Source organism: Scomber japonicus, chromosome 13 (genome assembly GCF_027409825.1).
Source record: "Scomber japonicus isolate fScoJap1 chromosome 13, fScoJap1.pri, whole genome shotgun sequence".
Classification (NCBI taxonomy): domain Eukaryota; kingdom Metazoa; phylum Chordata; class Actinopteri; order Scombriformes; family Scombridae; genus Scomber; species Scomber japonicus.
Genome location: NC_070590.1, coordinates 20,799,319 through 20,827,297, shown reverse-complemented (window position 1 = coordinate 20,827,297; position 27,979 = coordinate 20,799,319). Strand labels below are relative to the sequence as shown.

Here is a 27,979-nt window from a genome sequence, read left to right as displayed (position 1 = left end):
TCTCTCTCTCTCTCTCTCTCTCTCTCTCTCTCTCTCTTTGTTTGTGTATGTGTGCACACACTGTACAGAGGTAACAGGCTCCTCCCCCAACGAGCCACCTAAACCACCACAAGCTTTAGCCCAAATCCCTGGCTTTTTGCATCACATGACTGATGTTTGCAGCTGGACATTTGACATACATTTGTTATGATTATTTTGCAACACATTTGAAGGACATTCCCACTGTCCGTCGTTCACCCATCGATGTGACGCCAAGTTCTTTGGCTTAATAGCAGTGTTAGCGTACATTCATACACATATAACATAACAGGTGTTTTCTGACCTTTAGTGATATTGTGTTGTCTGTTTTGTCCCTGTAGTACACAGTGAGGATGTGGGCTCTACCAGGCTGTACTTTGTGAATGCCTCCCTGCAGAGGGTAACCTACTCCAGCTCGGTGGGGGTGTCCCTGCCCTGTCCAGCAGGCGGCACCCCCAGTGCCATACTACGCTGGTACCTGGCCACCGGCGACGACATCTACGACGTGCCCCACATCCGCCATGTGCACGCCAATGGCACCCTGCAACTTTACCCCTTCTCGCCCTCCGCCTACAACAGCTACATCCACGACAACGACTACTTCTGCACTGCTGAAAACCAGGCGGGCAAGATCCGCAGCCCCAACATCCGCATCAAAGCTGGTGAGTTGGTTAGACAGTGTGGGAAGGTAATGAGTCTTAGAGCAAAGAATGACTGAAGGATCTGAGATATAAAGGTGGAAAAGGGGGATTGTGGAGCAAAACGTCAAAAGAAGACTCAACATCGATGAAGAACAGAGCAAAAAAAGACAGTTCTGAAAGCATAAAGTAGAGCAGATGTGATTGGCAGCTGCAAAAAAGCCCAACCCACACATCACACACAGAATCACCTGCCTTAAAATAGCCCATCTCGACCTGAACACAGATTGACCTAGAACATAGTCTACAGAGAGAACATCTGCATCACATACTACACCAGGCCTCGGCCTTCTCTCACACCTATTTGACTGAGCTTGTGATGAACCACTGCACTCAACACCGACATAACCCCTTTAACTCTGTCTACGACATGGCAGCACACCATCTGGAAGGATGAAATCCAAAACACAGCCCCTACAGTACTTAAAGTTAAGTAGCAACTCCAGTGTGATTTTTAGATGATATAACCCAAAGGAGGAGGAAAAAGTGTGATAATAGATTATATCACATAACTGATATTATCCTTGTTGACTGTCCTTTACGTTATAAAAGGTCAGTAGAACAAAGGCCGCCAGGAAACTTGACAGCCACTTGGATATTTTGTCAAACAATGACTTTTAAAGGTTTGCAAGGTGTGAGAAGTAATTTAACACCATTTTTATAGACATATATGCTAACTTAATCATGAATTTGTTTTATAAACTAATACTTTTTGATTATACTGTTAGTGTACATACAAAAATATCTCTTCTTGGAGCTGGAAGTCATTTATTTCTTAACCACTGAAGAAATTCATTATTTTCAGGAGTAAGTTAGAATAAATAATCAATCAATAAACACTAGCAGAGATTGGAACTTGTCTATTTTTGGAAAATTTGACCAGAAGCTGCCTCTGTTGCCATCTTATTCTCTCATCTGTCCTCCTTCTCCTCCCTGCTCCCTCGTTCTTCAAACTGTCCTCTTGTGCCAGACTAAATATAGCAACAGCACACTTCTTTAATTATCTCTCATTAACAATCCTAATTGGTGCTTTCCATTGATTAGACAGTGTGAGGCTGCTTTAATAAGCTAGACCTCATCTAAAGTAAAATAGTACGTCTGGGGGTTTGGGTTTATCCAGCTCTAGAGCAAGCACAGATACATGAAGAAGAAACTGAAGCGAACAGTTACATCAAGCAAAGCTGCAGCTGGATGATAGTTACACTGTATCTATTGTCCCACCCCCCCTTCACCATCATTCATTCAGGCCAGTCAGTCCCTCCCCCTTCCTCCTGCCATCAACATCTGTTTTCATATTCTGCCTCCCAACACCGACCTGAACTAATACTCATATTCATTCTAATACTAATACTAGCGCCAAGTTGAGGATTTGAGCCAGGACCCTGAGCTGCATGCCAGCCGGTTGCTGCCTTCATTCCCACATGACCCAAAAGCCTGGCCTCAGGAGACAAGGGATTAGCATGAACCAAACATCCTGCAGCCAGCGGCCTCTGTCGGGCCCCAGTAGCTGTGGTGCACAAGGAGTGGTCAGACAGGACGTTGGTGGATTGTATTTTTTGGGGTTCAGATTTGTGAAGTGGGATTTTATTTGAATCACCTTAACTGCATGGTTGCTAACAACAACGGTCCAAATGTTGAAGCACATTCATGTCATAGTTGGCTCATTCTGTAGTATATTAAGAGAACTCAACAGATCTGTTTTATTCTACTCATCTGTTTGAAGAAAATGTAAATTTCTGTGCACTTGCATGTGTTTCCCTCCTGCAGCAGGAATGTATGCATGCTGTCATCGTGTCTGTTACCAGGGAAGGGATTCCAAACCAGTTTCTTAGCAACCTTCGGATACATCCTAGCTTTCATGTGATTTTGCTAATGAGTCCCTGCTCATTCAACAGAGTGTGAAATATTGCATGAACCTGCATAAACTGAAGCAACCAATAATCCTGTAGTTTACTTTGAATGCGTTGCTCCCTGTTGTATCCTTATCATGTTCTGTACAAAAACAGTAGATCAATGCCTCATGATGATGTCATGCCAAAGCTAGAAAATAATTTCCATGATTATCCTGCTTAATGGCGGCTTGCGCCATTTGTGGTGAAAGCAGAGGCAGGATTAGAAGAGTTCCAACAATACACAAGAGTAGGCCAATAATTTCCATTGAATAAATGTGGAGTGCTGTGGTAACTGATGAAAGGGTGTTTTTTCTCTGGAGTGTTAATGTGTTGTTTTTGATGATGTAAACATGGATAGATTATTGTTTTTGTCAGAGCAGGATTAACATTGGACTGCTACCAGACCGCACACACACATTCTGGATAGACGATGGGAGATGTTTTGTGTACATTGGCAATAAAGTTGACCTTTTTTATGATTTAAACAAAATAATCTTGAAATGTATTTGTGTCATAATGCTCCAGTTATTCAGTGGTAAGAAAAATAATTTAACCTGAGATATCAGCAACTTCAACGTTATGTTTTTTATGTAGTTTTCAGGGAGCCCTACACCGTGCGGGTGGCAGACCAGCGCTCGATGCGGGGCAACGTAGCTGTGTTCAAGTGCCTCATCCCCGCTGCCGTGCAGGAGTATGTCAGCGTTGTGTCCTGGGAGAGAGACACTGTTTCCATCGTCCCAGGTAAGACATCACATGAATGAATTTGGAGCATCATGGGGTGGGCTGGTTGATTGACGTTTTAGGATTTGGGTATGTCTTTATCTTCTTTGTGTGTGTGTGTGTGTGTGTTTGTGTGTGCGTGTGTGTGTGGTTGATGCACCGCTCTGCTCTATGTATGACCGAACTCTTAACTCATGTCTTCTGTCTGCTCACTGTTCTGGATCACTGATCTGGTCCCTCTCCTCCTCCCCCTCCTCTTTCCTTCCTGCTCGAATGACCTCCCTCCCTCACTCCACTCCATCTTCCTCCTCTTTCCTTCTCTGCTATCAATACTTTTAGATTTCATCACACATTTTTTTCTCCTTAATGTCAAACCCTGACTTTAATTGTGATTGACACTACGTCACATGACTATTCCACAGCTCTCCTCATCAAATCTATTTCCGTCCTCTCCCTGCTTGTCTTACCACCATGTCCTTGAAGAACATGGTCACAATTAGAGACACTGGATGTCAATAGTACTGTGCCCTCACATTCATCTTCATTAACCTCATTTGTGCCTGTGATTCTGTGTGTGTGTGTGTGTGTGTGTGTGTGTGTGTGTGTATAGTTTATAGCTTTTATGTGTATTGTCGGGCTGTTTGTAAATGCATTATGTGTATTTAATCATGTGATTATATATGGTATTATTGGTTTGTTCTTTCACAATTTGTACATTCAAAATGCTTGAAATAACAATGCAGGAAAGAGGGATGAGAGATAGAGAGGAAAACCAACCAAAGGAGGAGAAGCAAGGAGGGTAGTAGGGCAAGAATGGCCTCAGGTCCTGGCAGATGGCGTTTTATATTATATGTATGCAAAACACACGGAGACTGTGTCAAACATACATGCACCAAGGTTGCAGTAGTTTGTTGTTTTCAGACATTTCAGTGTTAAAAAAAAATAAAAATGTAGTGTTTACAGTTCTATGTGTTTGAGATACCAACATCGCTACTACAGTACAGAAACTATGCTTTTTGTGGAAATGATCAAAACATGCTTGTGTTACATTTTGTATCAAAACTCTGATATATTACATCCATTTAAAAAAAAAAGGTCTTTCTGATCCATCAGTGTTCCATTTCAATTTTGGCTTTTACTAAAACACTCATAAGTGGTCATAAGTTCATAAAGTATTATCCTTGTTATTTAAAAAATCTAAATGTATGTTAATTAAACTGACCGAAAAGGCAGTTTCTTGTGTCAAAGTATATGTTAGTGAATTATTCAATGAGATAGTACTATGAACACAGGTTAGGGTTAGGGTTATCTTTCTTGATTTGTTGTTCATTTAAAAATCAAGAGTCATTGTCTATTTACCTTTCCTCTGATTGGTGCATTGACTCGTTACGTCTTATCATGTTTGGTTCACAGTGGCAGGATGACTTCCCATCATTCCCAAACATCAACACTCTAGTTTTGATGTGCCAGCCCTCTGTGTTTATTTATGGTTTCTGTGTATGGGGTGTTGCTGTGTGTATGAGGCTGCGGTGTGTAATTAGGGGTATATAGGTCAGTTGATGAGCAGTGAGTGTGAGGATCAGATGTTGAACATGATGAGCTGCTCACTGAACTCAGCATTCGGCAGCAACACACACAAAACCCAGCTAGCACGCGCAGTGAGGTTGTATTCAACCTTGACCCCGACCTCCCTGCTAATCAACACTGTGACCTCATCATCCTTACAGCCAATCAACGCAGTAACCTACCAGCAGCAGAACTTCTCTGTGAAACGCCTGCACAACAATAACAGTCTGAATATTATAACTGTGCTCTCACATGGATGCACAAACGATACGCAAACGTGCACCCTAACAATGACACATGCAGTGAATATCCACATACAGCAGATAATGAGGTTATATAAACAGTTCAATGCAAAACGTTATTGATGCTGATCTCCAACTCCTCGGTTTACCACCTCTCAAAAATAAACAGTCAAACTCTCTTCCTGGCTTTCTCACCCCCCTTCTGGGCCAGCAAAGGAGTGTCTGAATAAGTCTAATGAAGATGTAAAAATTAGAATTGATTTTGTGACTGAAAGGCCCCCCCCTCCCCCAGAGTGGGTGGTCGGCTGTCATTCCTGTCATTGTTTCTTGTGCCCTCATGCTTAAGAAACACAGACAGATTTATTTAGTGGGTAAATCCATGTAGGTTTGTGTAAAGCTTCCTCACATGCCTTTTTTTTAATCAATCAATAATTTTCCTTATTCCTGTGTTGTTGTTTAGGGTCATGTGTGACTGGTGCGTATCCCAGCATGCACCGGGCAGAAAGCAGGAAAATACCCAGAGTTTTTCCTCAGTTGATCATTCTGCAAAGACAGATAGACACTTCTTTTACATGTCTTTTATTTGGTTCAGATCTCCATTAGCTGTCTCCGTGGTAACAAATACTCTGCCTATGATGTTCAATAGTACTCTGTTCATAAAGAGGGACGGTAACAGCTGAAATCCACTGTGAACAGCAACTCAAAGCATTGATTGTTGAATTTCAAAAGCAATATTGTGTTTCAGGGTGGGCCTTTCCACATCACAAACTTTTTGATTTTTGATTTTGATTTTGATTTTTTTTACCGTTCTTTTCTACTAAGGCATGCATGAACAGGGTTTAATTTGTGAATAACAATGAAAAAGGAAAAAACAAGACTGAGGCTGAATCCCACCATACTTCATCCCTGTGTCTCCACCGCTTTCTCCTTCTTTCGTTCTGTTCTCCCTTCTGTTCCTCTAAATACAGACTAAGAATGCAAAATTGAGCAGACTGCCCACTTTGGATATAAAAATCTAAATCATGGGCTTCGTTCTCACTTCATACCTGTGCCTTTGCACGGAGTAATCTTTTATATTCAGGCTCTGATCAGCAGCACAATCACATACCTGTCTGAAGGTTGAGTTGATGACATAACACAACACGGCCATGCCCTCTGAACCCCAACAGGTTCCGTTTTGTCAAACACACGTTCCCCATCTGGAGCCCTAGATGTGTGCGCTTGTGTGTGTGTGTGTGTGTGTGTGTGTGTGTGTGTGTGTGTGTGTGTGTGTGTGTGTGTGTGTGTGTGTGTGTGTCCCCTTAGCTGCCCCACTTTCCTGTCCAGCCAGGACAGTGGGGGGGTTTAAGAGGGGAGGGGTGCAGGCAGACTGACCTATTTCCTTCTCTCTTCCCCGTCCCATACTGTCCCTGTAGTTAACGCTTGTGTGTGTGCGTGTGTGTGACCCTCATGAGACAATGGAGGCCTGCTAGTCTGAGCAGTGATCTGAAGGAGGAGAGCTGGAGCGGAGACAGAGAGATGGAGGGTTTGTGGACGGGAATAAAAACAACACTGGGACACAGAGAGGGTTCAGCTTGCAGATTGAAGCCGTCAGTCTAACCAGCAGAAAGCTAATGAGTGGCTCCGATGAATAGAGACTGGACCAGCAGATGGCTGTGGCCACATGGTGGTCCACAGAAGATGCCCAACTATGCTCCATCTAATCCACCTGCCACACAGTTTGGTCTTGTTTACGTATTTGCAAAGTAATTTGATGCACATGGTGCTAAAACCCAGGAAAATATAATAATAGATGGTAAAAATTACATGGTTGAGAATATGACACTCACACCCTTTTTTCTTTTTTGTACTTTATTCCCCCTCATTTTCTTATCTGATCACTCTTTAAACCTGCACTCATTCTCCTGCAAATTATCCAAGATACAGAGATGTTTTTTATTCGTATCGGTTGCAAAACAGACACTGTTTGTTAAAGGAAAGGTGTATTTTAATCACATCGGTCTAGTTTCGCCCCTGTTGTGAAAGTAAGGTTGGATGTAGTTGTGTTAGACCGTTGGAGTGTGAATGTTGCGTTATCAGGTGTTAATGTGAGCTTGGATCATAATGGGTGTCACCGGGTGGCGAGGTCACTTACAGGCTACATTACCGATCAATCCTTTGCCCCTGGGGTGTCTACTGGAAGTCAGGCGGGTTCAGCAAAGACACACACACACACACACACACACACACACACACACACACACACACACACACACACACACAGACAGAGTACCACAGAGACACAGACTTGGAAAATTACAGTTGGGTTCATCAACTTTTGGGGTTATTAAATGGCAGTAACTAATCTAAAAAAAAAAAAAAAGTTACACACTAAACAGGGAAAAAAGACACTAGAACTTGATAGCAACGCTTTGAAGAAGAATGCAAAAAAATTCAAAGCTGTACATCTATATCTATATGTATCGTATATGGCTTCACATGCAGTATATACGTACTGCAGCTTCCTCTCAGTAATTGAAAAGTTAGTGTCATAAGGCTCCACACAGGTGCAGTGAGTAGAGAGGTGACAGAGGCAGAGGGACCTCATGGAGAGCAGGGGTGTGTGAGGACATGGTGTCTGTTTGTAAATCTGTGCTTGTGCACTCAGAGCAGGAATACATTAATAGGTACACTTGTCTGGGACACCGCAGACTCTTGTAAACACCGGTCTGACACACGCACACACAAATTCACCTCTAGAAAGAGCAAATGTACAAGCTTGCCCCCAACACACACACATATATACACACACACACACACACACTCCCCTCAAAAGAAACACAATAAAGCCATTTTCAGATTTTGCATGAACCTGTCTGAATACAGAGCGCTCATTAAACATTAACTCAGGATACATTAAGGCTGCACTGCACTGCGCTCCACTCTGTTGTGCTCAGATGGCCTGGGTGCAGGACGTGGTGCGACAGAGGAAGTCGGGGAGCACATGGCTCATGGAACATAACCCCATCCTTTACTGGTCTCACACCACCCCTCCCTCACCCATCTCTTCTCTGCTCCTGCCTCTGTCCCATGTGGCACACAGCAGGACATTGGAGTATATTTATTTTTGACTTCTTAAATCAAGTTTCTAATGCAAATAAATCAGTCAGTAACAATTGTGCAGTTTGCTCACCTCTGTCTGTGCTCTTTTTACTTTCTCTGGATATTTTTGCCCCTCTCACATTTACCCCAGTATGCTGTGAACGACCGAGAGCAGGGCAGGAACAGATGGGGCGCTGGCAGCCATCTTTTACTCAGTTAGGTCGAGTAGGCACGTGGTGGGTGTGTTAATTAGCAGAAAAAAGTGTGTGTGCGTGCGTGCGTGTTGTCTGTGTGTGCAATCGGCACAATAGGCATAATTATCTCTGCTTGAGAGGCCCAGTTACGGGGGGGGTAGCGTAGAGGCGGAGTTCAACAATGGCCCAACCGTGGGCTTTGTGTGTACAGAGCAGAGGGCTGACAAGTGTCGGCTATTATTGACTATTTACACACTACTACACACGCCCGCTCACGTGCACTTAACACAGACATGTACACACTCTTATCGCCACCGCCATCTCTTTCCCCTGCCTTTTATCTCTTTGTGTCTCTATCACACACACTCTAGCACAGAAGTACATGCGCACACACAGAGACTAACACACACATGCTGTATGAGCATGTTTACAGTGCACCAGGGTATCAGTGTCAATCAGTGTAAGAGAGAGAGATGGGAAAGCCCCTGCGAGCACATCACTCTGACAGAAATCTGGCCACTATCTCACCCTCCAAGCCAGACTGTGTGAGAAAACTGAGAGAGAGTTGGCGAAAGTCTGGTTTTGATTAACAAATTTCCAATCATGTGTCTTAAAAGATAATTACAGTTTATGAAAAACTGGAGTCTTATTTTCACAGCTTTTGCCATCATTTTTATTGGTTATGATAACACTGTAGTCGCCACATTAATTCTCAAGATCTGAGAAAAACAATATTATCACAAGGCAGTGAAGACGGGGAAAATCTACTTGTAGTTGTAAAAAAATCCAGTGCATTAATGTAATTTACATAAAACTTTTTCGCCCCTTTTCTTCTCCTTTTTTTATTATCATTATTATATTATTGTGGAAATCTTCAGGATTTGTTGTGTTTTCATTTTACTCACATTTCAATTTTCAACAAATATCTAACATAGACAGTAGCTACAACAAACAACTAGAAGCTCAACCAACCAAAAAGCAAAAAGCACAGTAACTTTAACTGGTCATACTAGTTCAACATGTTAGAAGTGAGAGAAAATGAGAAAAACGATGTATAAATAAAAAATATTGTTACATAATTATCAATATAGTGGGATTATTCGTTTTAAAGTCATTTAATCTGGGTCCAACTCCTGCAGGATTTTTCATTTTAGTATTTTATCAGATAAGAGTAACAAAATAATATCTCCTCTCTGGCTCTGTAAAAGATAGTTTTTAATCTGCACTTCACATTGCCCAAGTCTTCCCTTCTAATACACACTTGCAGTCATTAAGGAAAGTGAAAGCTGGAAGGCTTGTGTGAAGGCTTAGAGAAAGAGAGTGGAGGGTTTATGTGGCATGGATTGGGTTAAGAAATAGGATTTGAGTAAAGAGGTTTTTACCCCTTTTCTCCCGCTTTCTTCCACTCTTTTGTTTAGTCTAGAGAAATAAGGATTAGTGCGGGGAGATTACAGCAGGCCCTACTAAGAAATTGTATTTAAGGAACTGCTTATTTACTCAACGGCTTGCTGCAGTGGCAACAAGTTTGGTCCTGATTTACTCCCTCCATCTTTGTGGGGCTCATTCCTGTCTTCTCCTTAGTCATTTTCTCTCTAATCTTCATAACATTATGGCAATGGTTAATACTCATTGTTACCTGCATTTTAGAGTATTCAAATGTTTTCAAATGTTTTTTTCACCATATTGTTTCCCAGTATAATATAAGGAAATTAAGGGAAATAAAAAGGTGGTGTATGCCAAAATCAGGTGTAATTAATGAAGCCCATAATAGAAAAATTCCACACTGTGATTTATTTTGTGATGGATTTCACATTTTAGTGGCACTAATGGAGAGATTTCTTTTTCACAGTGTTACTGTGAATGCATCTGGTTGTCTGGAGACCGACAGCAGACATGATCAGGGATCAAATGGGATCCCTGGTGGTCATCCAAGTGCCATGTTCCTACATGACCTCTCAATCAGACCTATTGATCCACTTCACTATTAGCTGTCCAAACACTGCAGGCCTTGATTGACCGCGGTGGGCGGGAAGGTGAAGGAGGTGAGCGGATCTAAAACGCTGCTCTGGGGCTAGAAATTTGACTGAGGAGCAACATTTCTCTGCTATTGTTGCTGGTGCGGTGGATTAGTATGTACAGTATATAGAAAATATGTGTAAGCAAGTCAATAATTCAACATTGTTTCTCTCTACAGTGACTAGACTTAAGTTCATGATTCAGTGTCCAGCACAGACTAGAGGTGATACAGAGCAAATGAGAGTCAGTATTTTCTTTGTGGATTTATAACATAAAGACGTTGAGGGTCAGTCTGACTGATTTTTGAAATTTGATAATGTGCAGACACAATTCACCTGCAGGACAATGGGGTGGTCTCCTGTAAAGAGTGACATTGTCTACATTAATGTCCAGTGTATGTATATTCAATAGATCATGTGATCAAATCATATCTAGTTACACTACATATGCAGAGCACTATGCACACTTTGTACCCATTGTTTATTTTGTGGATTTGTTTTGAGAAGGCCACATTGTAATCAAATACATTTATCAACCTTCATCCCAAGATGATGGCAAGATGAGGAGTTGATGAGAAGTGAGGAAACAGATTTGAGATTTTACCCCTGAAATAAGAGATCCAGCAGGCTGGAGAACAGTGGAGATGTAGCCTTCCATTATCAATAACCAAGAGGGCTGGAGCCTATCTCAGTATGACCTGCACTGGAAGCCAGTCTGGTTAAAAAGTAAAAACATATATAGTAGTGAAGAAGCACACCTGCAATCAATATAGGGTATCCAAATCATGTAATCTGCATGTTTTTGGACCTGAATCAGGGTTTCTTCCCATTTGGCTGATGTGATGCAGATTCAAACTTTACCCACTGAATGTTGTGCAGTGGGTGATTGCTTTTACTTTCAAATCATATTACTGCCTCTAAAGAGCACCAAAGAGGATTTTACACAGCACTTTCTCCTGGCTGCTGATGATAATGATTTTGATGTGGATGATCATTTCTCTTATTTGACTCTGATAAAAGTGAGATTGTGATATTTGATACTTTGATTCTAAGTATATTTATAGTCGTTTGGCCTCCAGTTGGGGATTTCAACTGTTCCTTCTGGTAAACACTGTAAATGTGTGTGTGTGTCTGTGTGTGTGTGTGTGTGTGTGTGTGTGTGTGTGTGTGTGTGTGTGTGTGTGTGTGTGTGTGTGTGTGTGTGTGTGTGTGTGTGTGTGTGTGTGTGTGTGTGAGTGAGAGATGCGGTGTACTCCAGCTTAGCCCATGGCCTGGGGCAGTGAGCTGCATTAGCAGCACTGTGAGCTGCCTGGTCCCTCCCTATTAGAGTGCTGGTGGCAGAGGAGTGTCATTGCCCAGCATGGAGAGAGATAGAGAGCGAGAGAAAGGGCTTAACTGCTGCACAAACACACACCACACAAACACACACGCGCACGCATATGATGGCAGACACACACCATATATCCAGATCTGTCTCTTATCTGCGGTTGAATCATAACAAGGTGGAGGGGCTAGAGCTCAGCTGCTGGATGTTTACTTTTCACTCAGTGACATTTTTTAGAGAACAGAATGACTTCAGTGTTTAAGCCTTAGTCCACATGCAATTAACAGTTCAATAGGAGTCAATGGGATATCCAGTTCAGGGTAGGTGTTTGGACCACAGTGATACACTTTTTGTATAGTGTGGTGCATTGGGGTGTGTGTGTGTGTGTGTGTGCGTGTGTGTGTGCGCGTGTGTGTTGTTTCTCTCTCCCGGGACTCTCATTATCACCGCTGTCCCAGATGTCACCAAGCACATAAAACACACGTCATGAATAATGGAGACCTATTTCTACATCTCTCACCATTTCTCTCCTATCCTCCCACCCTCTTTCCCCTCCATCCCTCGTTTCCTCTGATGCCTCTACTGATGCTTAATCTCCTCAGCGCTCCCTCTATCTGAGATGGTCCATTTAGCTTTATGCAGCATCGTCTGCCTGTCTGGTTTGGACGGGTTTATGGGGGGGAACATGGCGTCTCTGCAGTGTGTTCCGTTGAGTTATATGTACGCAAACGACGTCTTTTGCATACGAATAGTTTTTATGTCTGTCCCCACTGTCCGCTCAGCCTCTACACAGGCCGCCCCCACCCCAACACCTCTCCGCATCATCCCCTCCCCCAGTGTTTACTGTTTAAAGTCACACAGGGCAAATTGGGACAGAGCAGCCAGTGGAGCAGAAGAGACGTGGTCCCATCGCAGTGGAAACTGGACTCTGCTCCGTCTGTCTGCTCTGCCGCTCTCCCTTGCCTCTCCTCAACCTCCACCTTTGTCTGCTCCTCACCTCAGTCCCCCCCCCCACAACTTTCCAGCGTCTCCTTTACTCACGGTGAGTCGGTGTACACAGCGGGAAAGGGCCAGGCAGAGAGAGGGCATGATTGAAAGATGAGGTAAGCAGTCAGAATTGGTTAGGAAAGAGGACAGCAGTTAGGATTAGACAGTGAAGCGTGGCTTTTTAATGAAAACATGACAGAGCCGTGGCTTCTTCTTCTCCTTCTGCCCCTGCAACGTCCTGCGTCTCGCCCCCTTCAAGAAGAAGAGAAGTGGGGGAAAGAGAGAATTGAGCACTGAGATTCAGAATATTGCTCATGCAGTGTAGCCTGAACTGGCAGCGTGACTCGTGCTCCGTCTGAACAGTTCGTTCGTGTTAACAAAGTGTCTTTTATGGAGGAGATGCAGAGGGGTGGGCTCCCATTGCACAATTAGTTGTTGCACATCAGTTGTGCCAATAAAACCTGCTTTGAATGTGAATTGAAAGGAGTTAAGAGGGTGCCATTCATAGATCTTAAGTAAGTGTGCAGCAGAATAAAAGCCAGGAAAGTGTATATATTTAATTGGCTGACACCTGCTTCTACTCGGGCTTTTAATGTACACAGCGGAGAGAGCAACGGGAGGGTGGAGTGGGCGCTCGCTTTGAATACAGATGCAACACCCCCTTTTTTTGCATAAAGGTTTGAAAGAAGGGGAGCACACAGACATGGACTGTTATCTCCTCCACAGTTTTCCTCTCTGTTCTCCATCTTTCCCTTTTTGGTTTTCTCCTCTACCGTCTTTTCCTTCTGCCTCCACTCATTCTAAATCAAGTCTCAGTCCGGTGGTGCAGATTGTTTTGCTTTAACACATTCCTCTGCTGCAAAACTGGACCTCTGCCATTCACTGACTCCATGGTGCTAATTTTATAGCATAGTTTTTTATAGTATTGTTTTTTGTTCCAGCAGGGAAATATTTTTTGTCCTATTTTAAGCCTGGTTGGTGATTCTGTGTGTATATGCATTTGTGTGTGTGTGCATAGCATGTCTGCATTTGTGAGCACCGCAGAGAATATCTCCGGAATACGCTGCTTTTTTTTCTCTTTCTTCTTCTTTCTGTGACAGTCACAAGTCTTTGATCCGTCCCTCCTCCCCTCTCTCTTCTCACCTTCTTTCAAATTCCTCTCTGCAACTTGCCGTTGAGAGCAAGGCAGACATACAAAATGCAATTTCAACGTCAAAATCAGAGTATCTCCCATTTTTTAAAACTTGAAACATACAGAGGGACATAATCTTCATTTTGTTAGCCAAATTACAGCATGTTAACTAAACTTTCATGTTCGTGTTCATTTGTGTTCTTGCATTCATGCATGTATCACTGTTTTGGGAATATTTGGATATCAAACCAGGCTGTCAAAATGCTTGTCCGCCACCAAGTTTACATCAATTAATTGCTCTGGTTATGATGAAATACATGAATAAAAAATAGCCTTTTTTTAGCATTAAAGTTACATCTCCAAAAATGTCTAACTTTACTTTACTCCTCTGTTTAGAACAGCTTAGTTCTTAGCACATAGTTTTTATTTTTAAAATCGCTCAGTAAGTCTAGATAATCACCACATTGCTTATGTTTGCTCTACATACTGTATCAGTAATAAAATATGTGATGTTTATCACCTCATATTAAAGCCTCAGTTGATATGTAGGTATGATAGGTATTTAACATGTCTCTATACTGTAGTGTTACATCAGAAACTGACAAAACAACTTTCCATTTTTTTCCTTTGACCTTGAGGCAGAAAAATGTATGAAAATATATAATTAATCTACAACTGGGTTTTAATGCAGGAAAATAAAACCTTTAGATACTCTTATAAATGAGTCTTTAATGTCAGTGTTCTTCCAAGCTGCTGACTTTAGATCACAACTCTATAAAGGATAATCATATTACACTGTAGGCATCAATCTGACAAATTACAATATAGGCCGTTTGTGGAGGAGGGAAACACCTGACCCTCAGTTGTTTTGGCACATTTTCTCCTTGTGCTAACTTCTAGTCATCATAACAAGCAGAGAAAATACACTAACCTTCATTTAACTGGGAAACCCCTTCAAGGCAAGGAACCACTGCCTTTGACCATCACCAGTGTTGAGTAAGATGAAGACCCCAGGGATCGGATTGTAGTGTTCTGCCAGAAGGAAAACAGGGATGCGAGTTCGATAGCTCATTAGCCTTTTCCAAACTGATTAGATATGGGGTCCATACTGGGAACTCCCACAGGAATAGCAGTATTATTACTTAAAGCTATAACTGCTGCATGTTCATTTTCACACACAAGAAAAAGTATTTTTCGTTTTTCGTTCAGGTTGTCATTCCTGCTAAGAGATTAAAAAGGTTGCCTCCTAAAATAGACTAGTCCTGATAGTGTGGAAATTCTCCCATCTAAAGCATGTAGGTCAGATTCACTTCCAAGAGCTAAATTAGTTTCCTGTTGAGAGTAGAGAAGTCAGTTTCAGACCAGCACATAAAACTGCTAATGACCAGGCCCCAAGTATTTTTTAAAACTACTTTCTGAAAGGAGGTGAGACTCACAGCCTCATTTAGACATCTAACACAGCTGATCTTATTCCTGAAGGTTTAAAAGCTACATAAATTCAATGTAATGTCCTCATTTAAAGGTACTAAACCTTTGACACCAGCAAAGCACCAGAATGAGCAAACCTATGTTGTAGATTTTTTTCAATATATTTGCGATCAGATACCAAAGCTTTTTACATCTGGAGCTGAGCTACATTTAGCAACTTCATTGTGACACTATTTTTTCCATTAACTTCTGCCACCAATTCACTGTTATGATTTTTGCAGTTACACAACCCAGTGGGTTCCACGGTTTCGTCCTTGATGAGTGTAAACACATTGTGCTTTTATAATTGCTGTACAGTAGAAACAGAAATTGTAACAGGATGGCGGTGAGAAGACCCTAGCAACAGGGAGAGGATGAAGAAAGCGTGAGAGTAGGAGGGAGGGGGAAAGATGCAGAGCATCAATAAATAATGGCCCCACTGAGGAGGTGGAAATATGGGCCTCGTTATCTTTGCGCCGACGCCTTCATTTGCATGTGTGAAAATGAGGCTGCTACTAACTCACACACACACACACACACACACACAGTGTACGCACACAATCTTGGACCCACATAGGCTATATCCTATTTATAGACTCTGTCTTGCTGTTATTTTGTCTTATTCTCTCTTGCACATTTATACTTCCATTATTTTTCCTTTTTCTTTCCTCCACTTTGGAATTTGTCATAGCAGCAGGTCTGGCCTGTTGTCAGTGTGCAAGGCCGTGGGCATTTTGTCGGATTAGAAAATTTAAAAAAAGCAAACCTTTATTACACAAGAAAGGTTCGCTAAGGATGTACGATTAATTTGAGTAATCAGTCAGTTGCAGTGCACACACAGTCACCCCTGAGCATGTAGTCACTACAGCAGTTGGATTTTAAGTGCCTTGCTCATGGGCGTAGTTCATTTATATTTCCCTTTTAACCAATCTGTGGGTTTGAATCAGCATCAAAAAAAATGTGTGTAACCGAACGCATAAGGGTAGACACATAAAGGATTAAAATAAAACATAATAGTCTGACTTAATTGAAGAGGTGTGCTACTGTGCATTGCGTGTAAAAGCAACTACATCTAGAAAAAACATGGGAGACTTGTAGGGAATTAAACTGTTAAATTGTTTTCCACTATAGGAAACTTTCTAAAAGTAGTATAAATGCATAATTCAAGTATTTTGTTTCTCGGTTTTTAAATTGCGTTTAGCATTTTGTAAAGACTGAGAATATTCCTTCTCTCATTCAGTTTTGTGTACCGTTTAACTTTTTTCCATAAAAAATACACCTTATTTCCTGATCCAGTAGGAAAAAATGTCCCCTCTGGACCCGCCTGAATGGATGAAAAAATGTGTGTCTTTTCCATGAATGGGGCTCACTGAGACGCTGATCAACCCTCATATAAAATCCAATAATGTGTGCCAACCCTTATGGCAGTCGAGCTTCTTTCAAAAAGCCTCTTTCTGGGTGAAAAGACTCTTTAAATTGCCATTTATACTTGATAAAAAATATGCACAGTAAACCACCAAATAGTCCATTCAGAGCCTTTACATACAGTTGGTCCATTTTTTGAGAAACTAATGGTCCCTTTGGTTTCGTAGTTCATGGCGTATGCAAACCAAAATGTTCAAATGATAGTTTTGATTGCTATTAAAAGACCACTGCTAGAACCCAGGTCAACATACCAGAAAAAGTTGTACAGGCTTTAAATCTTGCACAAATTTGTATGTCTCAGTCTGTTTAGTTTTTGGTGAAGTCCTTCGTCTGTGCCGTTCATGTCTTTCCTCCAATCAGTTGAAATAAAAAGATGCATGTTTGAGACATAATTCTAGATGCCTGATGAATATGGATGAGTTAAATTAGGGCATACAACAGGTATGTGTACAAATTAAAATCTTGGCAAATTAAACTGTGATACCTCTAGAGAGAGAGACTATGACATTGAAGTGTAATGTAAAGGTGGCACAAGTGAAAAACAACATTATGCAACACTGACTGCACCCTTTTTTTTTAAATTCAGAGCACCCGCATGTATGCATGTCTGTATATTTTGCTGCAGCTGTATGTGTGTGTGTGTGTGTTTAAGTGTGTGCGTTTAATGCACATTGGCTCTGTTTCTCGTTATCTAGTCAAGTCAGCATGAATAAAAGCTGAGGGAGCACAGTGATTTAGTAATTAATATTTTACTCTGTCTGCCACTCTGCTTGGAGACTAGGAGGAAGAGGCTGAGAGAGAGCGAGAGGAAAAGGATGAGACAGACAAGGGTTCACACAAAGAGATAAAGAGAGTCGACAAAAGATGGACTGATTCTCAGAACAAGCCACTCAGTTAAGATGGACAGAGAGTGAGGGAAATAATGTGATTGAATCAGCAGCGTGTCCCCGCAGACGGGATGAATTTGGCCCCCTGTTAAAGACACAAAGTGTGGTTTTGACAGATCTAGCTGACTCTCTCTCTTTCTCTTTCTCTGCCTATGTCAGAGTGTTGTGACAGGCGAGATGTCAGTGTTGTGGGAGTAGCGGTTTTAAAGTGCTTATTATCCTGTAATGCTTCATTCTGGGGGGCAAACAAAGGCTGCGGTGAAATTGCAGCCTGTACCTCCTCTCGGGTCATACAGTATATTCCATGTAAACACATGCACAGTCCATAACTGCTACTTTCATCACGCTTGCTCAACCCTCTGCAAGATCCTGACAAACACAGACATTGTAGATAAAATACTGATAAATACTCAGGTACACATGAAGGCAGTCAATCCAGCTGTTGGTCTGTTTGTACCCAGTGACATGGTCGACGGTTAATACTGGTGATAGTTAAAGCTTACAGTGTTCTGTTTAAACCTTTTGAAATATGCCAGACTTGAGCTGGGAGACTGGTGCTATTGGTTTAAATGCGATGTGTTTCCTTTTGAAACAGGATGTAGGACCACAACATTAAAGATAAAGCAATCAGTGGTCTCTTAATTGTGAAGAGAAAATCAGTTTCTTTTTAAAATATTCTGTTTCATGGGATCTTTACAGCCTTTCATCAAAATGTAAGCTAAGTTGGAGCTTCATATCCAGTCAACGGATGTTCGAATTACCTTAAAATGTAAAGCCATATCCCTCTAGATACATGAGATATTTTTTTGTTTGAATGTTTTCAGTGAATCCAGTCTAGTGATCATTACTCCTCTATGTCCTTCTGCTTCTGGTTTCACTCTCTTCCTCCATTCAGTGAGCACAGCATGAAAACAAGCCGCTCCCATCACATAGTGGCACACTTGATCTTTGGCCTTCCATTTTTGTTACACTGCACTTGTATGAATGTTAGTCAGTTTGGCGTAGATAATGCGGTGCCTAAGTGTTTTACATTGTGTGCAGAAGGATAGTAAATCTGTCTTTGCTTTATCCGTGGGTGGTGTAAGTGACCGCTGTGTGTCCTCCACGCCTTAAAAGAGTGCCAAGTTTTGGCTAGCAATATTATCAGGCAGGTAGTGCCAACTGTTCAGGCAGCTGTTTGTTCTTAGCACAATAAGGTTTTGCAATGAGCACAATGGATCTGTACCAGAACGATCATCTTAGTGCAGGATTTTCACTGGATGTTTCTGTCTGTCAGCAGTTTTCCTTTGGGGAAATGAATATATGTCTTCACTGAATGTGTTTTTCTCAGGTAACAGGTTCTCGCTGACCTCCTTCGGGGCTCTTTACATCTCTGATGTTCAGAAGGAGGATGCCCTCTCCACATACCGGTGCATCACCAAGCATAAGTACAGCGGCGAGACGCGCCAAAGCAATGGAGCCAGGCTCTCCGTAATGGGTGAGCAGCTTTCTTTCCTCTCTGTCTAATTTACTCATGTTAGTCTGATATTTCTTTTCGTCTCGACAAAATAATGATCACATCTCTGCCCCCCAGACCCCAACGAGTCCTCTCCCACCATCCTGGACAGTTTCCAAGCAGGGGAGCTGTATGCAGGCCAGAGTATCGAGCTCCCCTGCACAGCGGGAGGTTACCCCAGCCCTACTGTACGCTGGCTGAAAGATGGTCGCCCACTGCCCTCAGATGCCCGCTGGACACGGCGTTTGACAGGGCTGACCATCAGTGACCTGAGGCAGGAGGACAGCGGCAGCTATGCATGCGAGGTCACCAACAGTTTTGGCTCAAAGGAGGTGTCTGGGCAGCTTCACGTGATAGGTGTGTGAGCACTACTACACACACACATTTGCAAATAATCTGACACACTCCCACGCTGTCTTTTCAGTGAATCAGCCTGAAATACACACACACACACACAAACTCCTATCCTTCTTTTGGTTTGAGGCACACACATAAATCACACCTAGAGTGTGTTTGTAACAAACATGTGAGCTGTATGATGCCCCGTCATATCAAGTCTCAAAACGGAAAGACAGGGCTGTAATTGACTGAGACCGAATCCGTAACAGAGCTGCCAGCACCATTCACCATCAGAGAGAAAGGAGGTGGGTGAGGAAGATGGAGATAAAGACAAGGGGTCAAAGAGGGGACGATCAGACATCCAGACACTGCTGGAATGACATTATCAACAATGTAATAACAAGATAATAAAAGAGGCGGAGATAAATGTACATTGTGTAAAGTATACAAAGAAACAAAGAGCGAGAGAAGGCGAGACAGAGGCAGAGAATAGAGAGGCGGTAGGCTTTGCCAGTGGGCACATCATGGCAGTACACTCTGTGACTCTGACAGGGTGAGGGGGGGTTGGGAGGCACAGCAATGCCCCCCAGCACACACCACCAGCTGCCTTATTGCTCACTGACATTTGCACACACACTCACACACATACACACACTGTGCCTAACACACAAAAACCCATTCACACAGACACACTTACACACACAAGTGGACGGAGATGTGAAGAGATATCTCCAGCTGCTTTTTTAATGAGTGCGTCGAGATGATTGAGTCACCACCACTGATTGTGCTCTCTCTCCTTTTCCATGTCTCTGTGAATGTAAATGCCCGCTGTATGCATGAATCCATATGTCACGTTTTGAGTCCAGTTGAATTATGTTACAGTCACTTAAGAGATGATAAAATAGGTATCACTTTACAACAAGGCATATCTGTAAAGGATTTATATATTATTTAATAAATAATGTTTTGCAAGAATAATAAACTCTTGCAAAACAGGAACAGAAAATCCTTGCAGCCTAAAATGTGTTTTTTCCTCATGGATGATCATTGCCTTGTGAAGCATAACTGAGTTATTTGACACCAATAAATTGGTCAACAACAACTAATAAACCCTTTTATGATTGATAACAGAGTGGCACCGTAACATTTTATAATTCCATTTATGACAGAAAACCCTTTTTAGATAATGTCAAAAACATCCAGTTTAAATAATGCCACATGGAAAATAAAAAGTTATTTTGAAGCAACTCCAAAACTTACTACCAAAAGTAAAAAAATAAATGTTTTAATGTTTTTTTGGGACATGTTTTCTGACCTCATGCATCCTTCTCTCAGATCCGTTACGAGTGACCTTGTCCCCTAAGAATCTGAAAACTGGCATCAGCAGCACACTGTTCTTCACTTGCACTGTGGAGGGCTCTCCAGAATACACCATCACCTGGTACAGGAACACAGAGCCCATCGTCCCCGACCAGCACATCTCCATCCAGGGACAACACAACGACACGCTGCAGATCACTGCGGCACAGAAGTTCCACTCTGGGGCCTACCAGTGCTTTGCTTCCCGCAAGGGCCACACTGCTCAGGACTTTTCCATTATTCTGCTAGAGGGTATGTGGACACAGACTGTCAGAGAAGTAAACAAGTACAGATGCTGTATAAACAGGGATGCAGCAGGCATTTTATTACAGCGCTGTAACAGCAAACCACAGTCTTAACTTTCAAAGCTTCTACTTTTACTGATGGAGTCTTCATTTGAATATTGGTGCATGAATTGTTTTTCATTACAAAATGTCATTATTAGGTCCATAAATAAAACACAACTGGGATGTCTGTTATCAAATAAACACACAAAATCAGTGTAAGAAGATTTTAAGCCCTCCTATTGAACTTGCTGATTTCCTGTCAGATCCCCTCACCATGTCCTTCTCTATTTTGTGTCTTTGTCTCTCTTTTTCACCACCCAGATGGTACTCCTCGTATCGTGTCTTCCTTCAGCGAGCGGGTGGTGAACCCCGGCGAGCCCTTCTCCCTAATGTGTGCGGCTAAAGGAGCCCCGCCCCCTTCCATCACCTGGACGCTGGACGATGAGCCTGTGGTGCGAGACTCCACCTACAAGACCAGCCAGTACACCCTGTCTGATGGCCTGACCGTGTCACACGTCAACGTCAGCAGCCCGCTCATTCGAGATGGAGGAGTGTATCGTTGCGTCGCACGCAACTCGGCCGGTAGCGCCGAGTACCAAGCGCGCATAAACGTAAGAGGTGCCTGTCTGCTTTTCAATATAAATGCACTCTACACCTGACTCTATACAAACACATGAGGGACAGTGAGAGGCATAGATAATTTTGCATTTGACACACACTTATAATACATGCATCTATCTATCTATCTATCTATCTATCTTATCTATCTTATCTATCTATCTATCTATCTATCTAGTCTGTAATTCAGAAATATACGAAATCACATAGATACCCAGAATATATGAGTAGCTGAAAAAAATCAACACATATCCTCAATCAGGTTTTAGCAAAGGGAGCATAACTAACCTCCCTCTCCACCTCTCAACTTGCCCCAATCACTCTATCCCTCAACCATTATCTCTTCACCTCCTGTCTCCGTGGCTGCACCCTGACTCTGCCATGACCTCCTTCACCTCATCTGCCCCTCTCTCCGACCTCTGTGTCTCTCTCGGTCTCCTCCCTCCATCCCCTCCCTCTCTTCCCTGTGTCTCCAGGTCCGCCCCGAATCAGACCCATGCGGGACATCACCGCAGTAGCAGGCAGGAATACCTACATAACGTGCCGTGTGATTGGCTACCCTTATTACTCTATCAAGTGGCTGAAGGACGGCATGCAGCTGCCTGATAATCATCGTCAAGTTGTGTTCGAGAATGGCACCCTGCGGCTGACGGATGTGCAGAAGGGTGCGGACGAGGGCACCTACTTGTGTAGCGTTCTGATCCAGCCCCAGGTGTCAATCAACCAGACTGTCCATGTCACTGTCAAAGGTAAGAAGAAAAGAGGAACAAATTCCAAAGGATAAAACTGCACAGGGAAACATTTTTAGGGAAAAATAAAGCGAAAGTGAGGCTACAATAGAGACGGAGTGACACATCCACCAGATTGGGATGTGCTGTACCTTCACACTTTTTTTCCCAAAAAAAGTTTTCCCGCATATTATGAGCAGTGGCACAATCACTGTATCCAGAATACAGAATATCTCAAAACAGTAGTGAGGAAGCAATATGTCTAAAGAAAGCTGACATGACCAAAAGTTTGTTCTTTGACTCATCGGATTGGTAAAAAACAATCTTGATGTGTGCAGTAGATGTTAGCATTAGCATTGTAGCAAAAATATTCCTGGATATCAGAATACCTGTATCCTGATCTAGAATACCTGATTTAGATTTGTGTGTGTTACCAAAGATTAAAGATTCAGTGTGTGTGTATGTATGTTGTTTTGTCAGTGAGTTGGGTAATGATGGTAGCAGGGCAGCTGCAGAGGTGTTTAAGGGTGTGTGCATGCGCCTGCATGTGAGTGTGTCTCTGATTTAATTAGATGAATAATAATGAAGCCTAGATTAAATCCCCCAGATGTCTCAGCTGTAGTACCCCCACCCCAACCTCCATTACTATGGCAACGGAATGACTTCCTGCTGCCAATTGGACTCTAACCAGAGCAGCTATTATGGGCTGCAGGAGATGGGGTTTGAAGGGAGGGGGGGGGGGCACTGGCCAATGACCTTCTCTCTCTCTCTCTCAGCATTGCTCCAGATGGCCACACTGCCACTCTTACACGTCTATCGCTGCCTTTATTCCACTGACTCTTCCTCTCTCCCCCAGTGCCACCGCTCATCCAGCCCTTCGATATCCCCTCTACCTCAGTGGGGAAGCTCATGTACATTGCCTGTGTGGTGTCATCTGGGGACATGCCCATACGCATCACCTGGCACAAAGACGGCCAGCTCATCGTGCCAGGCTCCGCCTCTGGCGTCGCAATAGAGACCAAAGAGTTCATGAGTTCCCTGCAAATCTCCAAGGTGACACTGAAGCACAACGGAAACTACACCTGCATCGCCAGCAACGCTGCCGCCACTGTCAGCTGGGAAAGACAGTTGATTGTTACTGGTGAGGGATTGAGCGAGCGAGACTGACATGATGATGAATTAGGTCAGATGTGATGTGATAGCTAATGTGCAAAGGGACCTTACAACTGTATGTTATTTTAAGAACATTCCCATTTTACAGTAGTGTAAGATTTTCCTTCATTTAAGTTAATCTCAACTTTTTGTCTCTCAGTGCCACCACGTTTTGTGGTGCAGCCCAACAACCAGGATTGTATCTATGGTAAAGCTGGAGTCCTCAACTGCTCTGTGGAGGGTTACCCACCTCCAAAAGTCATGTGGAAACACGCCAAAGGTAAAAATCAGCACAAATGAACAAATAAACTCAAATAAACAAAGAAAAATAAAGGCAGTGACGTACATTTGCTTTGTGTTGCGCCATGCAGGTGTAGGAAACCCACAGCAGTACCACCCAGTCCCTCTAACTGGCCGTATCCAGATCATGTCAAACGGCTCTCTACTCATCCGACATGTGCTTGAGGACGACCGTGGGTACTACCTTTGTCAGGCCTCCAACGGAGTGGGCTCAGACATCAGTAAGAGCATGATCCTCACCGTCAAGAGTAAGTGTCAATCATTCTCTTTTTGGTTTGAGCACAGTTGCTTTCATAACCACAGCTTCAGGATTGCACATACTGTATTCAAAGTCAAGCCTGAGTTTTTTTTAGTGGGGAATCAACTCTTCTAAGATGCACTTTTGCCCCAGGCTAGTGCGGCCTGTACTGAACCTAACAAAAACCTTGTATCTGTCCTGTACATCCTTAACTGGGGTTGTCTTTGCTATTGATTGATGTGTTCCGGCTGCCAGTCTATGTGCTCCTGAATGTTTGGTGGTGTAAAAAGGGCTGATGAATTAGTGATGAAAACAAAACCGCAGGAACCCCTAAAATCAATAATCTATGTTTGAGGAATGGAGGAGGAATAGAAGCAGGAATATGGAGAGAGTAGAGGAAGAAGGCAGACAGGGAGGAGGGAGTGCACGGGGCTAGCAGGGCTTGAAGCGTGAAATGAAAATGGAGAACGAAGGGCAGAAATAGAGATATACATCTGTAATAGATCCTCAGTTTCCAATATAACATCTCTGTTCCCTCGTCTCATTACTCCATATAATACTATTTGTCACACTGACATGTATCTGTGATTCTGCTCAGTTCCTGCCATGATCACCAGCCACCCCAACACCACCATGGCGAGGAAGGGCCAGACCAAGGAGCTGAACTGCACAGCGCGGGGCGAACAGCCGATCATCATCCGCTGGGAAAGAGGGGACACCGTCATTGATGCTGAAAGAAACCCCCGTTACTCCATCACCATCAACAAGAAGGGGGATGAAGTCATCTCTACCTTAAAGGTCTGGTTCAAAGTACAACTCTGAGCAGACCTTAAACTCAGCAGAATACATCAAAACTGAGAGGTCTTATTTGATGCTTTGAACAAAATACAGAGCGAAGAGTAGTGTAAATAAGTTAAATAATTTAGCTTAATGAACAGTTAATTTTATTTCTGTAAAATTCAGCCAGTAATGCTATAAACTGTGTCAGCTCTTAAAGTAATAGTTTGACATTTTGTTAATTTATATGATTTCTATATAGCAATACCAATCTCATCTCCATTAAATATAAGGCTGAAGGCAACAGTCACAGTTTAGTTTAACAAAAGACTGGAAACAGCAAGTTCGGCACTGTCTTACCAACACTTATAAAGCTCACCAATTAACAAAAATCGAATTTGTTTAGTAAGCTTTGATTTTTTTTCTTCACCTTCGGACTGAGCTAGACTAGCTGTTTTCATGCTAAAGAACAGCTGGCTTCAGCTTTGCATTTAAAGAATAAATATGACATTAGTATTGATCTTTTCATTTAACTCTGAACAAAGAAAGTGAATGTATTTCCGAAAATGTCAAACTATTCTTCCTTATAAATAAAATATGTACGCATATTATTATTAGTAGTAGTAGTATTAGTAGTAGTATTATTAAATATATTATTGCAGAAGATTTTGTGCTGTGTGTTTTGCTGAAGTCTGTCGTACATTTTCTATATATTTTATATTTTTTGGCTCATTGTAACTTTTACCTGTTTGTGTTCATGCTCACAGCTAAACCCAGCTGAGCGAGGAGATTCTGTCTTCTTCTCCTGCCATGCCATCAACTCCTATGGAGAGGGTCGAGGGCTCATCCAACTTACTGTGCAGGGTACAGTCTCTCTATCATATACTGTACACATGTTACACATTGAAATGAACTGTGGTTACATATTAACAGTCCAATGGAGAAATATCAGTGAATGTCTTCAGTTGGTGAAAAGCTCTCACCTATTTTCTTTCTCTTACGCACACAGAACCACCGGATCCCCCTGAGCTAGAAGTGAGGGAGGTGAAGGACAGGAGCATGAACCTTCGCTGGATCCAAAGGTTTGATGGAAACAGTATCATCACCAGCTATGACATCGAGTACAAGAACAAGTCTGGTAGGTTATCAAAACTGTACTCTGTGTGTCACATTCACACAATATCACAATATACATGTCTTATAAATCTCTCCACATTTGACAGACTCCTGGGATCACATGTACACAACCAGGAACATCTCGCCCACCAACAACCAGGCCAACATTGTAGAGTTGCACCCAGCCTGTGTTTATAGCATCCGCATGTACTCCTACAATAAGATTGGCCGTAGCCTTCCCAGCAAAGAGCTCACAATCAGCACTGAGGAAGCACGTAAGTGATTGTTCCCTACTCTGAAAATCCTGTGAGTGTCTTTCTTCCTTCTCTGTATGGAAAAGGGTTATTAATTTTGACAGTAACACTTTATTTGATATCTTCCATCAACAGCACCTGACGGGCCACCGATGGAAGTAATCCTTCAGCCGATGACATCTCAGAGCATACGGGTTACATGGAGGGTAAACTCACCTCACTTTACTGCTACATGTATTATTATTATTATCATTATATATGCTTATTTCTGATGAGCTAAATCATTGCATGCAAACCACTGATATATGCTAAGATTGATTGGTTAGCATGCTAAATTTGATTAACCTTTGTTTTGGCAACATTTAATTTAATTCATGAATACATTGCATTGTGACAGGCTTAATGATTACTAGTGATGTTCCCCAGCAAGAATTAGGAGCTAGCAGTCACTAGTGCTCTATAAGGGACAGGAACATCACAGGAAGATAAAACTGCTTAATTTGACCTTTTTTTTGTTTTTTAAATGATGAATTGAGTCGCTCCTACTTCCTTGTGTAACCTGACACATTGTGCCAAAGTACTCTGAGTTAACAAATATAAATCCAGGTGGTTCAATTACATCAAGTACAGTAGTAGAAGCTCACATTATTCAGACAGCAAAACATTTTGAATTAATTAAAAAAATTGTTATAAAATAACATTTTAATATATTACTGCCAAATAACGTTGCATAGTTTTTAATACAGCTAAACAAGAATTAACCTTAATATTATCACCATGTTTCTTTCAGGCTCCTAAGAAGGAACTGCAAAACGGGGTGATCCGAGGCTACCAGATCGGTTACAGAGAGAACGGTCCAGGCAGCAACGGCCAGTACAGCATAGTGGAGATGAAAGCTACAGGAGACAGTGAAGTGTACACCTTGGACAACCTAAAGAAGTTTGCCCAGTACGGGGTTGTGGTCCAGGCCTTTAACAGAGCTGGGACGGGCCCATCCAGTACTGAGATCAACGCTACCACACTGGAAGATGGTAGGAGAGCCAGGAGAGAAGAAGTAGATGGCAAAATGAAAGGATAGAAGTGCAGACACGATTGGGGGCTGTCAGACTCAATGTAGGAGAGAATGTAGGAGCACATGAGGGACAGACAGAAATGAAAAAAATCTATACAGCATATCTCTTTTAATTTGTCAAAAAGAAGAGTAAATGGACTCAAATGCAACAACAGGATTACAGACACATAAATTAAAGCAGTTAACACACACATATAGACACATATGCACACAGACATACGCTAAAACAAAATGGTAGAAATGAATTTGAAGCACATCCCCCATTATTCTTCCTACTTTAATTAGCACCCTCATTATGCTTGTAGAGAGCAAGAGAGGAACAAGGAACCCCATTACTCTCTAAATGTCTGCCCACTCTACCTCCTTTTTCTCTTCCTCTGCTTTTTTTCTCTTCCTCCCCCTGCCATTGGTTCCCTTCTTGTCCTACTCATCCCTCCTCTATTTTCCATCTTTTTATTTCTCTGATTTTTTTTTTACACTGCTGATCCTCTCTCCAGATATTCCCTGTCTGTGTGAACAGTAATGACACTGATCATGACAACAGTAATAGTGATGGCAATTGTCCAGATAGGTAGTCCAATGCCTCTACAACTGCA

General features: G+C 42.4%; 1 protein-coding gene across 2 annotated transcripts in view; it reads left to right on the top strand.

Moving 5' to 3' along the window:
- Positions 1-27,979, top strand: part of LOC128370839 (cell adhesion molecule DSCAML1-like) — a 48,448-nt gene that overhangs the window by 8,614 nt on the left and 11,855 nt on the right. For both annotated transcript variants that reach the window (XM_053331009.1, XM_053331010.1), the window contains 16 exons: positions 360-680; positions 3,203-3,349; positions 18,979-19,125; positions 19,222-19,500; positions 20,818-21,093; positions 21,450-21,746; positions 22,223-22,495; positions 23,331-23,615; positions 23,787-23,906; positions 23,998-24,174; positions 24,763-24,962; positions 25,709-25,805; positions 25,951-26,079; positions 26,165-26,332; positions 26,447-26,517; positions 27,102-27,342. In XM_053331009.1, coding sequence (XP_053186984.1) covers positions 360-680; positions 3,203-3,349; positions 18,979-19,125; positions 19,222-19,500; positions 20,818-21,093; positions 21,450-21,746; positions 22,223-22,495; positions 23,331-23,615; positions 23,787-23,906; positions 23,998-24,174; positions 24,763-24,962; positions 25,709-25,805; positions 25,951-26,079; positions 26,165-26,332; positions 26,447-26,517; positions 27,102-27,342 — 3,228 coding nt within the window. The remainder of the gene's footprint in view (positions 1-359; positions 681-3,202; positions 3,350-18,978; positions 19,126-19,221; positions 19,501-20,817; positions 21,094-21,449; positions 21,747-22,222; positions 22,496-23,330; positions 23,616-23,786; positions 23,907-23,997; positions 24,175-24,762; positions 24,963-25,708; positions 25,806-25,950; positions 26,080-26,164; positions 26,333-26,446; positions 26,518-27,101; positions 27,343-27,979) is intronic.